The sequence below is a fragment of the Hylobates moloch genome, unplaced genomic scaffold, assembly GCF_009828535.3.
Source record: "Hylobates moloch isolate HMO894 unplaced genomic scaffold, HMol_V3 SCAFFOLD_2, whole genome shotgun sequence".
Lineage (NCBI taxonomy): Eukaryota > Metazoa > Chordata > Mammalia > Primates > Hylobatidae > Hylobates > Hylobates moloch.
Window position 1 is genome coordinate 90,669,284 of NW_026652277.1, and position 17,565 is coordinate 90,686,848.

Here is a 17,565-nt window from a genome sequence, read left to right on the forward strand (position 1 = left end):
TTAAGGACTGATCTCCCCTGGGAAGTGGGGTTGCGAGGAGAAGTCTTGGCTTCGGTTTTGGTGAGAAATACATGAAAGACACTGAAGAAAGTTTGAATTTGTGGCTAAGACCTGTCCCTCTTGGGCCTTCTCGGCATGTGTCTGAGGGAAGTCTCTTGAATGTAAGGAAGTGTTATTGGCAAAGCAATCCAATAAAATAAGCTACCCGTGGTGCAAAGACTTCGATGTGCTGTCGTCTTAGGATGAACTTATTCAGCCCTGAATGGGATTCTCTGGGCAAGTGCTGAGGTCTGGGGAGGCCCAGCCCAGGGAAGGAGCCAGGCACAAAAGTCAGTGCTTTCAGGAACTGCCCCTCTCTGGTCTGGAGCCTGGTCAGGCTGCTCTGAGTTGAATGAAAACGGGGGCTTCTAAAAAGGGACCCTCCTAGAAGCCCCAGGGTTTTCCTGGATCTTGAAGTGCAGACAAATGGGGAGAATGGAAAGGTGGGAGGAAGGGTCCAGATGGAGATTCTGAAGTCCCTCAAGCTGTGAATTAATCCATTCCAGAACTTTCTCCCAATGCCAAATCTACATTTGGATCTCTCTAGCCAAGATTATAGCAAGCTAAACCTGTCCTCAGTTGAACTCTTCCCGTTCAAATTTCTTCTTTCTCTAGCAGTCTGTATATCTTTTTTTTTTTCTTTTTTATTATACTTTAGGGTTTTAGGGTACATGTGCACAATGTGGCAATGTGCAGGTTTGTTACATATGTATCCATGTGCCATGTTGATTTCCTGCACCCATTAACTCGTCCTTTAGCATTAGGTGTATCTCCTAATGCTGTCCCTCCCCCCTCCCCCCACCCCACAACATTCCCCGGAGTGTGATGTTCCCCTTCCTGTGTCCATGAGTTCTCATTGTTCAATTCCCACCTATGAGTGAGAACATGCGGTGTTTGGTTTTTTGTCCTTGCGATAGTTTACTGAGAATGATGTTTTCCAGTTTCATCCATGTCCCTACAAAGGACACGAACTCATCATTTTTTATGGCTGCATAGTATTCCATGGTGTATATGTGCCACATTTTCTTAATCAGTCTGTATATCTTATAATAAGCCAATTGCAGTCCTGTAGCATAGAGCAACGATGATGACTTGGACTAGAGTAGCATGGTAGAAGTGTTAGGAAATGATTGAATTTGCTGTCTATTTTGAAGCCAACAAGATTTGCTAATTACATGGTTTTTACATGGCCAGTTACCAAATAAAAGTTAGAAAGATCATATTCAAAGTATAAAAACACTTACGAATTTGCTTGAGGAAGAATATAACTAAACTACACTATTCTCAAGGAAAATATCATGTTTACTTTTAAATTTATAATATAATAATTGATGGCTCATAAACTAGAGAAAAAACTTATTTTGTAAAAGACGTGCAAAAATAGTATTTTCTCTCTCAAGTTTCATACCACAAATGATGAAATTAATATTTTATATTTTAAGGCTATAATTCTCATCTCTAAATCCCAGTCACCAGAGGTTTCTGTGTGGGTACAGCCTAGTTTCATAATGGAAGAATGAATATCTCACACACTGGCGTTAGATTACAAGCACTTACGTAGTAGCTCTACCAGTAGATGGCTTTATGATCTTCAGCAAGTCACTGATTTCTTAGTGCATTGGTTTTCCCATATAAAATTGAGATAATACTGACTACCTCAGGTGAGCAGCTTTCTTTTGCCTGGATTCTTTCACCATCTTTCTTCTAATAGAACTATTATTTCATAAAGGCGTACCCTATCTCCCTAGCTCCAAAAGAGGAATGGTGATTGACATAAGCCAATCAGGCCATACACATTGTGATTCACTGGTCCAGAAAGGAGCATGTGACCTGTATTAACCTAACCAGGTGTTAGGAAAGGATTTATGCTCTGCACTTGAGTGGAGGGTTTCCTGCCTCCTCCTGTCTCTAGTTAGATGTGATTAAGGAGCTGTGTGGCATTAGTTGCCACTGTTGTCATCTTGTAGACAATAAGAGGAGCCACCAGTAATACACGGCTGAAAAGGAGGACAGCACAGACAGAAATAACCTGGAACTTTGATGATGTCATTGAACAAATTGTGTTCTGCCTGGAGTTAGCCCTACCTCCGTTCTTCCAGTTAGATAAAAATGTCCTTCTATTGAAGGTTGTTTCTTGTGGTAATGTGGTAAGGATTACATTTGATGGTAACTGGGAAGCATTTTTTGACACAATATTGGCAGTCACTAAGCCTGGGTTGTTACTCTAAGGCTTGGGATCCAAAGACTGTGTAGGCTGGGCTCTGGCTATGGGTGTGGCATTGGTAGGAAAGAGTAAAGAGAGGTGGGGAGCAGAAATATGGTGTTACAGGGCACAAGGACAGGGGAAGAGTAGATAGTCCTCCTTTTTTCTTTGGGGTCTACAGTGAGGTTTGACAGAAGGCAGTCTTTCTGATGAATGGTCAAAGTCTAGGCATGGGTGTCATCTATGGGGTCTGACTCAGTTGTTTTGGGGTATAGGGAGGAATACAGACCAAGAATGTGAGGTCTGAGTGGGATGGGAGTGGGGCTCTTTAGGTCCTAGTCTTGTAGAAACATGATTACTGGTTATGTGGCATTGATTTCTTCATGGGCCCCTTTGGAAAAGTAACAGATTACTTTATACAGTAAAGACCTTTGGGAAAAGTAACAGATTAAATTTGCGACACAGTGTGAATAAGTCTTGATGACTGCACTTTCCTCTTGACTGCAGAGCCTCTGAAATTAGGGGTTGGAAGTTGTTGAAAGCCAAATAAGAGTCCTGGGGTGAACAAAACACTTTTGTTCATTAACATATTGAGTCCCTACTACATAGTACTGTGTGAGAAGCTAGAGGTATAATGCGAGTGAGATATCCCTGCCCTTAAATTGTTTTAATCTGGGGCATCTGGGCTCTAGGGAAGACATCTAGAGGTGATGTTCAGGAGGGACATCTGGGCTGGAGATACATGATTGGGTGGGATCATTCTGCATTAGTAGTTGAAATCATAAGTGAGACCACCTGGGGAGAGCATGGAGCTTGAGGGAGAAAAGGGAAGAGGCTGATGGAATCCATGGGAACACCTACAGTTAAGAAATGCGAAACAGGCCAGGCGCTGAGGCTCATACCTGTAATCCTAGCACTTTGGAAAGCCAAGGCTGGTAGATCATGAGGTCAGAAGTTCGAGACCAGCCTGGCCAACATGGTGAAACCCCATCTCTACTAAAAATACAAAAATTAGCTGGGCATGGTGGCACATGCCTGTAATACTAGCTACTCAGGAGGCTGAGGCAGGAGAATTGCTTGAACATGGGAGGCAGAGGTTGCAGTGAGCTGAGATCATGCCACTGCACTCCAGCCTGGGTGACATAGCGAGACTCTGTCTCAAAAAAAAAAAAAAGTTAAATCAGCTCAAGTGGCTGAATTGATTGTTCTCCTTCACTCAGCAAATAGATTAAAAAATGAAATATTTCTGGGTGATGGAGGGGCCTGGCAAAAATAAAAAGCAAATTAAAAAAAAAAAAGAAATCAGAAACAATAGGAGCTTGGAGAAGTCTATAAAGATGACCAAGTCAGAGACGTAGGACTGTGGCAGTGTGAAATATGTACAGTATTTGGTCTTAGTCCTGTTTCCTGACATACAGCTCCTAAAACCTTTGGAATCTGAAATTGATGAGTGTCTTTAGTATGCTAATGAGACGACTGGTGGCTGGGAGCCCCTAGGTAGCTTCAGGATGTGGACTGGTCACAGGGCAGGTCAAGATGTGAATAGAGGGTTGGAACTTTTCAGCCCCACCTCTAACTCTGGGAAGGGGAGAGGGGCTGAAAGTTGAGCTAATCACCAATGGCTAATGATTTAATCCATCGCGTCTATGTAATGAAGCTTCCATAAAAGCATAAAAGGACTGGGTTTGTGGAGATCCTGGATACCTTAACACCTGGAGGTTCCTGGAGGGTGGCATGCCTGGGGAGGGGGTAGATGCTCTGCACTCCTTCCCTCATAACTTGCCCTACGCATGTCTTCATCCATATCCTTTGAAATATTCTTTATAATAAACCAGTAAATGTGTTCCCCTGAGTTCTGTGAGCTGCTCTAGCAAATAAGTCCAATCCTAGGAGTGGGTTGTAGGAGTCTTGATTTATCCCTAGTTGGTCAGAAGCCCAGGTAAAACAACCTGGGGCTTGTGATTGGCATCTGAAGTGGAGGGCAGTCTTGTGGGACTGAGTCATCAACCTGTGGGATCTAATGCTACCTCCAGGTAGATAATTCAGAATTGATTTTTTTTTTTTTTTTTTTTTTGAGACAGGGCCCAGCTCTGTAGCCCAGGCTGGAGTGCGGTGGCATGATCTCAGCTCACTGCAACCTCTGCCTCCCAGGCTGAGGTGATTCTCCTGCCTCAGCCTCCTGAGAAGCTGGGACTACAGGTACCCGCCACCATGCTCAGCTAATTTTTGTATTTTTAGTAAAGACAGGGTTTTACCATGTTGTCCAGGCTGGTCTCGAATGCCTGAGCTCAAGGGATCTGCCCACCTCCATCTCCTAAAGTGCTGGGATTACAGGTGTTAGCCACTAAGCCCAGCCCAGAATTGAATTTAATTAGAAGACACTCAGCTGTGTCCACTGCAGAACTGATTGATTGGCTGTTGGTGGTGTTAAAGGAAATTTATAGGAGCCCATTGATTTGGATTGAACTACTGCTGCCAGGCCCAACAGACCAAACCACAGTGGAATCACTTGTGCTAAACTTACACATCACCAAGCCAAAACTAAGTTGTTTGAGCTTTCAAGAAATAAGAGAGGTAGAGACAATAACTAAATTTCCAAACAGGCCAGTTTTAGCCAACATGCTAAGAAGTTCCCTTTGCTTTAACTTTTATGAGGAAATTAACTGAAACCAATCTGCATTTTGTTTACTGTTTCTGCCCTTCTCAGCTCTTTTCAGTTTATAAAACCAGACTCCTCTGCTTGACTCACTGTAACATTCATTCAATTGTATAGAAGGAGGTGTTGCACAATTTTAAAACTGCAAACAAAAACCAATTAAGATCTTCAAACTAAATGTGTTGTAATTTTGTCTTTTGACAGTGGGGAGAAATCCCCATACACGTCTTGGTGACCAGAGGTCACAGAAGTCTTCTGTGTCGATTGTTGAGTGAGAGTTTAGAAAAAATGCTTTGGTTTTTTCTCCATAACTTACAAACTGGAAAGGGGTGGAGTTCTAAAAGATGAGAAATTTTAAGAGAACGAAAGAGTGATTGCAGTGTCCACTATTAAAGAAAAGCCAAAAGGGATGCTGGTTGAAGGTGTCCCTTGAATTAGCTTCTTTTTTTTTTTGAGACAGAGTCTCGCTGTCGCCCAGGCTGGAGTGCAGTGGCGCGATCTCAGCTCACTGCAGGCTCCGCCCCCCGGGGTTCACACCACTCTCCTACCTCAGCCTCCCGCCTAGCTGGGACTACAGGCGCCCACCACCTCGCCCGGCTAATTTTTTGTATTTTTAGTAGAGACGGGGTTTCACCGTGTTAGCCAGGATGGTCTTGATCTCCTGACCTCATGATCCGCCCGCCTCGCCCTCCCAAAGTGCTGGGATTACAGGCATGAGCCACCACGCCCGGCCGAATTAGCTTCTAAGAGGTCACGGATGAACTTCTAGTGCAGCTTTTCTGTGCTGCTGGGTGGTCGTGAGTCTGACTGTCATGTGCTGGTTAGTGGGTGGATGCTGTGGAAATGGAAGTACTTTATATAATTTATTTTATAAGATGCAGTTTGTTTCTAAAGTCAAGATGGTGTATAGAGTAAAAAAAGAGGAAGGGAGGGTACTGGAAAGTTGTTGGTAACGTGGAAGAGGCTTAAGCGTACTTATGAGGGGAAAGGGTGAGATGCCGTAGATATGGGGAAGGGGAGGGGCAGCAGGTGACAACCAAGGGCTTGGGAATCCAGAGTGGAAGAGTTAGTTTACCCTAAAGGCAAGGAGTGGCCAGGCATGGTGGCTCATGCCTGTAATCCCAGCACTTTGGGAGGCTGAGGCGGGCGGATCACCTGAGGTCAGGAGTTCAAGACCAGCCTGACCAACATGGTAAAACCCCATCTCTATTAAAAATACAAACATTAGGCCGGGTGTGGTGGCTCACGCCTGTAATCCCAACACTTTGGGAGGGGGGGAGGGTGGATGACCTGAGGTCAGGAGTTCAAGACCAGCCTGGCCAACATGGTGAAACCCTGTCTCTACTAAAAATGCAAAAATTAGATGGGCATGGTGTTGCATGCCTGTAATCCCAGCTACTCTGGAGGCTGAGGCAGGAAAATTGCTTGAACCCAAGAGGTGGAGGTTGGAGTGAGCTGAGATTGCACCATTGTACTCCAGCCTGGGCAACAAGACCAAAACTCCATCTCGGAAAAATAGAACAACAACAACAACAAAAAATAAAACCCCAAAATTAGCCAGGCATGGTGGCACACACCTGTTATCCCAGCTACTAGGGAGGCTGAGGCAGGAAAATTGCTTGAACCCGAGAGGTTGAGGTTGCAGTGAGCTGAGATCGTGCCACTGCACCCCAGCCTGTCTCAAAAAAAAAAAAAAGAAAAAAAAAGAGCAAGGAGTTCCCATCCTGGAGTGGGGTTTGCCTCCTCTCCCACCAAGCAAGCAGAGGGATTTCTGGTAACAGGGGTAGAACTGGGCATTGCAGCATTGGCCAGAGGGCTCAGATGAGGAGCACCAGTGCCAGCACTTCTGAAAAGCATCTATGTGTTGGGGGTGTGCATGGTGTGATGTCCTCATGGCTTATGTGAGGGTGAGTGACACCCTGAGCTGCAGCAAGGGGAGGGTGTGAGTACCTAGTTACTTGGGGGGCACAGGAATGGATAGGGATTGGTGATACAGGAAGTGAGTCACAGCAATGCAGGCAAAGGAACAGAGAAGGAAGAAGCAGCAAGTAATGGAAAGAGATGAATGTCACCAAAGATAAAAAAAAGCGGCTGCGCACGGTGGCTCATGCCTGTAAATCTTAGCACTTTTAGAGACCAAGGCGAGTGGATCCTCTGAGCTCAGGAGTTTGAGACCAGCCTGGGCAACATGGTGAAACCTCATCTCTACTAAAACACAAAAAATTAGCCGGGCGTGGTGGTGTACACCTGTAATCCCAGCTACTCAGGAAGCTGAGGCACGAGAATTGCTTGAACCTGGGAGGTAGAGGTTGCAGTGAACTGAGATTGCACCACCACACTCCAGCCTGGGTGACAGAGAGAGAGAGACTGTCTCCAAAAACAATCAAACAAAACAAACAAACAAACAAAACAAAAACAAAAACCCTAAAAAAGCATACAAGTGAAAAGTTCTAAAAGTAGGTGCAGGTTTAGGGACAGTGTACGGAAACCCTAGAACCCTGATATCTATCCTAGAGCATACTGGACTTAAAATAGTCGCCAACATTGTGACAGAAATGAAGTAAATCATGTGACTAGGCAGAGTAATATTTCATATCAATGTACCTTCGACCTTCCTATTTATTTGAACAGGAAAGTTTTGCCATTCACCAGTTTTTGTGGTGCTGTGATTTCCAGGGCATTGCCTAAATTGATAGTTTGTGCATAATGTAGCTGCTACATTTCTGTTTTGAAATGTAGCAAAAACTTTGGTAATTTGGAATTAGGTGGGCTAGAGGGAGAAGTCTTGTTGCAGTTAATGAAAACTTGTTTTAATTAATTAATTAATTAATTTATTTATTTATTGAGATGGAGTCTCACTCTGTTGCCCAGGCTGGAGTGCAGTGACGTGATCTCTGCAATCTTGGCTCACTGCAACCTCTGCCTCTCGGGTTCAAGCAATTCTCCTGTCTTCGCCTCCTGAGTAGCTGGGACTATAGGCTCACACCACCACGCCTGGCTAATTTTTGTATTTTTAGTAGAGGTGGGGTTTCACCATATTGGTCAGGCTTGAACTCCTGACCTCAGGGGATCCAACTACCTCGGCCTCCCACAGTGCTGGGATTACAGGCGTGAGCCACTGTGCTCAGCCTATTTTTATTTTAAAAACATTTTTAGATTTCTATTTTGTTTTCAAATCTCAGAGCTGTGTGAGATAAAATTTGTTTTTTCAAAGAAACAATTTTTACTTGTACCAGATTCTCAAAGCAGTTGAATCTAGACTGATAAAAGTTGTCACTTGAAGATCTGGCAGCCCATTTTCATGAATGGTTAGGATAGAATAACTGTTTTAAGTATATTTTGCTTTAAATGGTAGGAGTGGGAAGTACTGCTAAAGTATTTCCAAAAATGTTTGGAAGTGGTTTAACATTTTTAAGTTGGTCAAGCAAGCATATACCATACACAATTTTCTTTTCCCTCATCTAGAAGTTGATAGAACAGGCACATAACTATTTGATCTCTTTAGAGCCGTAGTGGGAAGCCCTTTCTTTCCTCTAGGATAACACTCCGTAATTCTTCCTCCTGTCTAAAACATCTCTATTGGGCTTTGTTGCTTTGTATTCCAGAGTTTTAACATTCTGTGTCTCCTTGAAAATAATTCCACTGGGATTAACGCTTGGCACTTAGTGCAAAATTGCTAGTGAAATAGAAAAAATGGGATTTTTTTAGGGAAGAAGAAAAAAAGGTCGTTTTGGAGCAGAAGCCCTTCCCTGGTTAGGCAGAGCTGGGTAGGTGCTTAAAATGGTAGTTCTGAGTAGCCAGAGGCTGCAATATTTGGGCACCCACCTGGTCCCCATTTCTTAACATTGTTCAGCAAATCCCTTTATTATAGATAACACAAAACTCACATGCCTGGTATCTGAGTTACAATCAATTTCAAATTAATATTTCTCACAAAAACCCCAGGAGCATATGCAAATCTCCCCCCTTCCCAAAATACCAAAGACTTCTTCAGTAACACTGCAAAAAGATAATTTTTATATTTCAGTCCAAAATCTGTATACAGTCAGTTTGATTGACTTGGTCCAGTCAGTTCAGAACCAACTAGTTAGTTCCAGATAAAAATAGTCACACTAGCTGTTTATAGACATCTTTTTAATGTTTTACTTTAAAACAAATAATCCCAGTAAAAGAGAGCAAAGGAAATTACACTTTAATGATAGCTTGAAATGGATATGGTGTTCCTGATTTATTTGTCTTCAGGAAACAGACAATTTGCATTGTCATACATGACTTAGAACTGTTCACTTAAATGCACATAATTAGATTAGATTAAGCTTCTCTTACAAAAACACAACCATGTCATTTAAGGCGAAAAATATCAGCTTCTAGGGAGACAAGTTAATATTTATGATATTTCCTCTATCTGATTTAGTGAAATGATCCATTAGTTTAGTTAGCCAGGTTTCATCATCCTTATAGTTTTACTTTGCAAATGGGTATGAGAATTGGTCATTTTGTGCCTGATTTCCTCCTCTCTAGTAGACTTATTTTACTTGCAAATTAAGAACTTCAGAATCACTGAATCAATGGGAGGTGAGAAAGGCACCTTAGAACAGATCAGGACTTAAAAACTCAATAAAGTTATTTTAAACAAAACTTGCAATCTACAAATATTAATTTAGTTGAACAAAATGCAAACAGGTAGATCGGACATAGCAAAATTTTTTTAGTTAACCTCATACAAGGGATATTTGCAATTAAGTATTAGCTTGATCAACCCTACATGTTGAAGAAGGCAGACACACTTGTACTCAGAAAGCATATGGCTACTCAGTGCTCAGCTAAATTGTGCTTCAAGACATCATTAAGATTCACCAATGGAAATTTGCTTAGTGTAAATGGGAGACCCCTCTCATTTCCACAGAGAGTAACACGACAGACAGAACCTTATACCTTCCACACAACTGTCTTTTAACATCCCTCAATTTTTGTGCTAGAGTAAGATAGACACAAAATGGTCATGGCTTCAATGTTTAAAAGTTTTTCACAACATGGTTTATCACATTTTGCTATGATGAAGACCTCAGTGCTGTGTGTAGGTTTTGTTTCTGAATCTTCAGTCTTCAGCAATGCTGGGTGAGCTGTACTGTGTTTGAGACTTAATGAGGCCTAAGGAGGGGTCCCCAATACATTCAGAATTCCTGCTGCCAGTGGGGTTCGACCCAGGACAGAGTGTGTCCAAGAATCAGTGCTACCTGAAAGTTGCTGCCTCCCTCCTCTTCCTCTGTTAATAATACTGGGAGAGAGCCTGCCCAGTCATGGCAGGTGTCTGGCTTTAGGTCAGTGGAGGTGTGTGTGTGTGTGTGTGTGTGTGGGTGTGGGTGTGTGTGTGGGTGTGTGGGTGTGTGTGGGTGTGTGTGTGTGTGGGTGTGGGTGTGTGTGGGTGTGTGTGTGTGTGGGTGTGTGTGTACGCAACATTCTTGCGAGGGGGAATCACAACTTTAGGTTGAATGAAGATGAAAAATTGATTTTTGTAATTTACTAACATTCTGTATTTTGAAAATGAAAACAATTGCTTAAAAGGATTGACAAGGTCTTAACTGAAGTGTAAAATTTAGCCTCTATCTTCTATACGTTTCCAGCAGCCAAAAAGATTCTAAATGATTCCAACTGTCTTAGAATCCAAGTGGGATGTGAAGAGGAAGCTTTAAAAATTTTCATGTTTATCAAAAGGGACAAGGTTCTAAAAGGTTGAGAAGTACATTTTAGATAAAGTGGAGAACTGGTTGACTTGGGGATGGAGGCTGGTTTTTTTTTTTTTTTTTTTTTTGAGATGGAGTCTCGCTCTGTCGCCCAGCCTGGAGTGCAGTGGCGTAATCTCGGCTCACTGCAAGCTCCGCCTCCCGGGTTCAAGCCATTCTCCTGCCTCAGCCTCCCGAGTAGCTGGGACTACAGGCGCCCACCACCACGCCCGGCTAATTTTTTGTATTTTTAGTAGAGACGGGGTTTCACTGTGTTAGCCAGGATGGTCTTGATCTCCTGACCTCCTGATCCGCCCGCCTCGGCCTCCCAAAGTGCTGGGATTACAGGCGTGAGCCACCGTGCCCGGCCGGCTGGTTAAGGCCTGGTGAAGTTCAGAAGCAAAATACTGGCAGGGAATGAATAAGGAGTTAATGAAGAAGAAAAGCAGGGGAGAGTCAATGATGGAGAAAGCCTGTTGGGGAGGGCTGGGGAGGAATGGTGGAGTTCAGGGCCTCCTTCTTCCTTTGAACATCCACTTGATAACCCTGCTCATTCTGCTTGGCTGCTGGAGAAGTACTTCTGGAGGCAGCATTAATGTCTGCCAAGGACTTCCTTTCTTGAGTCCTCCTGTGGCTAGGGTTTAATTGAATTGAAATGCTATCTCTTATGTCCTTTTCTTTTGAATGTCATTACGTTGGCTGAAGTTCTGATGACTTAAGATAGCTAGATGGGTTTCTAACAAGCAGTCAGCATTGCTTGCTTTCTGATAAATACATTTGTCGTTTTGTTTCCCTTGGTCTTTTTGCTGCCATGATATATTTAAGTGTTCTGATTTGCAGACCCTGCCAGTACTATCTAGCTTCTAATTGTAAATGTTTATATCAGGAAATTGAACCAGTAATTTCAGATTTGGGACAACATTCTTGGGAAGAATAGAAAATTTTCACTACAGTATAAAAAGTAAAGGAAGTTTCGTTTTAGACTTTCATATGCAAAATGTACACATAATAGCAAAAGACATTCAGGGCATATTAAAAAATAAATACCTTGCAAAAATTCTCTGCTTATATATAAGAATAAGGGAAGATTAGGTAGTTGAATTCCCTAGCAATACTCATTTTCTAAAAAGTCTCGTTCTTCTATTTTGGTTTGTTTCTCTCCCTCTCATTGCCCTTTGAGGGGGAAGTCATTTTCTTTTACTTTGCCAACTTCCTGGTGGTGTTTCTGGGTTCTTTTCAAGCCTTTCCTATCTCAGTCCCACTCAAATGTCCCATCCCCCATAGTCCTACCTGCGGGTCAGCAATTGAGAATAGCTTCTCACACTTGCCCTTCACATAGGCAGTATTGGCAAGCCTGGGGTTGGCGCCATTGCAGAGAAACCAGGCCAATCACAATGGCTGTTCTACTGATCAGTATTTCACACGCTTGTGTAGAAGTTGACCACTTATAAAGTTGATTCTGCCATCAGGGAATATGTTTTCATAAAGCCAAATATGTCAGATAGTCTATTTGCCCCACTGGCCCTGAATCTCATTATTTGCACATTTTCTAATTGAAGAACATTCTTGTCATAAAGAACAACATGGAAATGATGTGCAAAATTGCTTGCCACAGCGCTAAATCACCAGAAGCACACAAATTGACATTCAAATTACATTAATAATAAAATGACTGAATAGGAATGGGTTGGCAACTATATCTTGAAATAAGCAGCCATTTCTATTATTCCCCAATTCTGCTTTAGTTGATACCTTATTAGCAGCTGTTGATAGCCATTGTGTTTAAATATACATTATGGCCTAATCTTGAAAATGTAGTTTGTATTTAGTCACAAAGCAGAAATGCCTGAAATTTGAAGGTGTTTACTCCCATAATTTCAAAATACAGTGTCAAATCTTCTAAATGACCTAAACTTGACATATTCATACACCCCATAGCATTAGCTGTGTTTGGTTTCTCAGGCTTTTTAACTCAAGGTACATTACTAAATGAGTGGGTTAATGTCGATGCACCTTGGAATTTTAGCCATCCCTAAACATGCATTTTCATGCAATTAAAAGATAACGGGCTTATAAACTGCCTTTCATGTTCTTCCGGATTCTTGCAATTTCAACTTTTTAGAAGGGCTTTCGAAATAGTTCATGCAATGATATGTATGGCTAAAGGAACTGCTATGCCTGGAAAGAAAATGAAGAACTTATTTCAGTTTGACATGAGGCAAGCTGAGGGCATCTGTACTTTCTCCTGCCTTACAAATGCTCTGAGATGATCGTGACCTTCCAGTCCTTAGAGAGTCTGATGCAAAGGCAGCTTCCCTGGCAGGCTGCGGTGCGGCATCAAAAGTGTCTGTCTCTGTCTCTTCAGGACCCACCTCTTCATCAGTTATAAACAATTTGGATTCCCTCCATTTGGGGTAAAAATCTTGGCTGCCTCTGGAGCCACTTGACTCACTCCCTGAAAGTTGTATATTCAGTTCCTCGGTCGACTTGATCAGGTTTTGCACAGACAAAGATTTGCCCAAGTCCTTCGGCACCATGGGACAGACAGACAACAGAGTTTCTCCTCCCATGTCAAAGCTTTTCCTCATAGAACGGTCCTTAGTGAGATTTGACTGTGCAACCTGAACATTTTCCTTGGAGGCAACAAGGCAGGTGGTGACGTCAGAAATGCTTTCCTGTAAGCCTGCAGGGTTAGGGTGCAGAGTTTCTGGCCTGGGCAGATGCTTGATGGCTGGGAGAGGAGGTGGGATCTGTAAAGTTGTTGGGGCTGCTGGCTTGGGTGCCGTATTTATTTGGTTTGCAATGGCGTTGGTGGCTGCCACTGCTGAGCCTTCGCTTTGACTAATTGGCACCTGTGTTGCTTGACTGTGCATAGTAGGGCTAAGCGCGTAGAAAGTCTGGGCACTGAACTCATTTGGCGTCAGGATGAACTGCAGGCCTCTCGAGATGTTGGCACTAGTTGATCTGGATAAGCAGCCACTGTTTTGTGCAGAACCCGAAAGATCTTTGCTATCCACAGGGCTTTGATAGTCAGATGTCTGTTCACATTCAAAAGGTGGGATCTGGAATGAAGCCAAAGCGAGGGCTGAGGCAGAGCCTTTCCGAAGGACCTGTTGATAGATGTCTAGCAGGCAGTCCAGCTTGGACTCTATGGACTGTACCTAGAAGTGAGGAGAATGGTTACACATGAGTAGAATCTGTTATTAAGAATGGACTTCATTTTTTAAAATTAAAAAATTTTAAAAGGTGTGCCAACACGTTTAAAGAAATATTGAATATAAAGTACGATGCAGTCTTGACCCTTAGTGAATGTAGCATTTAGCAATGATGGGGCCAGAGGAGGACTTAGGAAGAGAGGGACACTTTGGCTTTTATATAGTCTTTATTAGCATCTCTCCCCCACCACTTCTTTAAATAGTGCCTCTTAAAAGTCATATAAGCACTATAAAAATGCAACTTTAAGACTTTCCATTCCAGGCTGGGTGCAGTGGCTCACGCCTGTAATGCCAGCACTTTGAGAGACTGAGGCAGGAGAATCGAGCCCAGGAGTTTGAGACCAGTCTGGGCAACATGGCGAGACCTCGTCTCTATCAAAAATAATACAAAAATCATCCGGGTGTGGTGGTGCATGCCCGTAGTCCCAGCTGCTGGGAAGGCTGATTTGGGAGGATTGACTGAGCCCAGGAGGTAGAGGCTGCAGTGAGCCATGATTGTGCCACTGCACTCCAGCCTGGGTGACAGAGAAGTCCCTGTCTGGGAAAAAAAAAAAAAAGACTTCCCATTCCTGTCAGATTGTCTTTCCTGAGTCTCCTCTATGAAGACATTCTGAAACTCTACAGAAATCTAGTAAGGAACTTATTCTATAATGAAACCAATACCTTAAGTATCAATCTAGGTGATTCTGAATTTAAAGGTACATAAAAAAAAAAAAGGTACAAAATGCTCCAGAATTAATATATGAAGTATTTTTGATTAAATTGGAGGAGCCATTTGATTTCTGGAAAATTGTATATGAAGATACAACAGACTTGAGGTTCACAAACATTCAATGTATCATCAGAATTATAATAAGGTTTTATTTTTATTTATTTTATTTTATTTTATTTTATTTTATTTTATTTTATTATTTTATTTTTAGTAGAGACGGGGTTTCACCATGTTGGTCAGGTTGGTCTTGAACTCCTGACCTTGTGATCTGCCCACCTCAGCCTCCAAAAGTGCTGGAATTACAGGCATGAGCCACCACACCCGGCCTTGTTTTACTTTTTTTTTTTTTTTTTTTTTGAGACGGAGTCTCGCTCTGTCGCCCAGGCTGGAGTGCAGTGGCGCAATCTCGGCTCACTGCAAGCTCCGCCTCCCGGGTTCACGCCATTCTCCTGCCTCAGCCTCTCTGAGTAGCTGGGACTACAGGCGCCCGCCATCACGCCCGGCTAATTTTTTGTATTTTTAGTAGAGACGGGGTTTCACCGTGGTCTCGATCTAAAAGGAGTGACCTGCTGAGTGCTGTGGCTCATGCCTGTAATCCCAGCAATTTGGGAGGCCGAGGCAAGTGGATCACTTGAGGTCAGGAGTTTGAGACAAGCCTGGCCAACATGGTGAAACCTGTCTCTACTAAAAATACAAAAATTCACCGGTCTTGGTGGCGCATGCCTGTAATCCCATCTACTTGGGAGGCTGAGGCATGAGAATCACTTGAACCCAGGAGGCGGAGGTAGCAGTGAGCTGGGAGCACGCCACTACACTCCAGCCTGGGCAATAGAGTGAGACTCTGTCTCAAAAAAAAAAAAAAAAAAAAAAAAAAAAAAGTAATGACCTAAAAAAGAAACAATAAAAACAACTGAAACACAAATGAAGAATAGATCTTTGTTATTTTTAAACGATTTTCAACTATTGGAAATCTATAGTTGTTTCCAATTAACTATTAATTGATGAGATGAAATTTTCTATTCCTTAAATAGAAATCCAAAGTGTTTCAGAGAGCACTGTCTACACACAAAGAAAATTTAATTTTATTCACTCTTTTTGTGATTTTATTTATTTTAAAATAATCACTGGAATACATACAATTGCCTATAATACATTTTGATTTAAAAAATTCTGGCTAAAAAGATACCCAGCGTAGTTGAGTTGTACCTGTTTTTCAACCTTGACCACCCGACCGAGCATACTGAGATCATCTGTGGTCTCATGTTCTGCTGTTATTTTCTCTCGGCTCTTCTTATCTGATGTGATTTGCCCTTTTCCAAGAATTTGATCAACACTATCAGAGAAAGAGGAGATCTGATTATGAGGGCTGAAGGTGGAGATTGCCCTAGACCAGAATGAAGAGTTTTGGAAAAAAAAAAATACAGTTATCTTCAATTTATGTAAGATGAAGTAAGAAAGAACTTGTTCCAGTTGATATGCTTATTTTAACATGAGATTACACATGAGATTAATTTTCTCATTATTCTGGTCCAAGATGAAATCACTTATGGGTGATCTCCTGGAAGTAAAAGTGTCCTAAACTACAAAGTAATATGTTTCTACCTCTGATCAGGCAGTTCCTGAATTTAACCATTTCAAAATATGACAAAAATCATAACTATGGTTATCTTACATTAATAGAATGGATTATTCTATGAGCATCTATTGCAAATACGTGAAAGATAAGCAGATAAGAGAGCCATGGTCTTTTTCTTTTGGAATTCAAGCTGGAGAAGATACATGAGCTAGAAACCCAAGACTGGTTCTATAAATTCTATAGCAGTTCAACTTTATAAACCTTGGGAGCTGCAGACAGTTTTGTTAAAGAACTTAGAAGGCCATGGCCATCTAGGCAGAGATTATAATATGACCACAATCTCTAGTCATGTTACAGATGTTACAGAATGAATTAAAGCAATTTCCAAGAGAACTTGATCAGCCTAAATGAGAATCACTTTCTTCTTTTTTTGTATGTGTTTAGAATTGAATTATCAAGAGTATTGACAACTTTCCAGTTTACTTTGTCTGAAGAGAAGCATAGGCAGTACTCACTTCCTGCCATGACATCTAATTTACTAAACTGCAGACTCTACAAGGTCTGGGTCATTATTTTATCAATCTCTGGATGTCCACAGGTCCTGGCACACATGATGGGCTCAATAATTACCTGCTTAATGAATTAACAAATTGTTATTTCTATAACAATTGATGAACAGGTATTTTACTAAGGGCCCATTATATGCCTCACACTGGGCCAAGTGTGCTGTGGGGGCATAAAAAAAAGTTCAGGACTCAGTCCTTGCATTTTGGGCACTATACAATCACAAATGCTGGTAATAAAGCAAGGCTCTTAAAAAACTGAATTTACTAAATATTTTGGCTTTGAGATAATCACAATCAACCATATGTAGTTGGAATTAACATATGGAATTCATTTCTTTTAATCACTCAATAAGATGCTACTAGGAGGATAGTATGTATCTAGAACCATACAGGACATGAATGAAGGACTTCAGTCTTAGTCCAGAGCAAGGTGAACACACTTGCAACCGGGAAACAACACAAGGGCCAAGTCTCAACTTTGGCCCAGCACACCAAGATTCTGAGTGCTCTTGTGCTCTGCAGTAGACTCTGCTACTGTATAAAGGTCAGAGAAAGGCCCGTCTTCACAGGTTGGATCGTTGGATGAAACTTAATGAAGGAGAAATACTACGTTATTCCCAAAGGATGATTAGAATTTAGATAATAAATGGAATTTAGATAATTTAGGAACAGCAGCAGTAATAATTCAAACATCAGCAACAACCATTGATGTTTATTAGACACAGTGCCAGGCCTGTTACGTGTTATGAATTACATGCATTAACTCGTTCAATCCTCATGACAACCCTATAAGGCAAGAACTTTTTTTTTTTTTTTTTTTTTTTTTTTTTGAGACGGAGTCTCGCTCTGTCGCCCAGGCTGGAGTGCAGTGGCGC

The 17,565-nt window shown here is 42.0% G+C and overlaps 1 protein-coding gene across 3 annotated transcripts in view; it reads right to left on the reverse strand.

The window, feature by feature from the left end:
• Positions 1-8,755: 8,755 nt before the first annotated feature.
• The window catches only part of KCNQ5 (potassium voltage-gated channel subfamily Q member 5), a 597,308-nt gene continuing 588,498 nt past the window's right edge, over positions 8,756-17,565 (reverse strand). For all 3 annotated transcript variants that reach the window (XM_032153280.2, XM_032153268.2, XM_032153291.2), the window contains 2 exons: positions 15,755-15,881; positions 8,756-13,782 (listed from right to left, as the gene is read on the reverse strand). In XM_032153280.2, the coding sequence (XP_032009171.1) occupies positions 12,820-13,782; positions 15,755-15,881 (1,090 nt within the window). In that variant the 3' untranslated portion in view covers positions 8,756-12,819. The remainder of the gene's footprint in view (positions 13,783-15,754; positions 15,882-17,565) is intronic.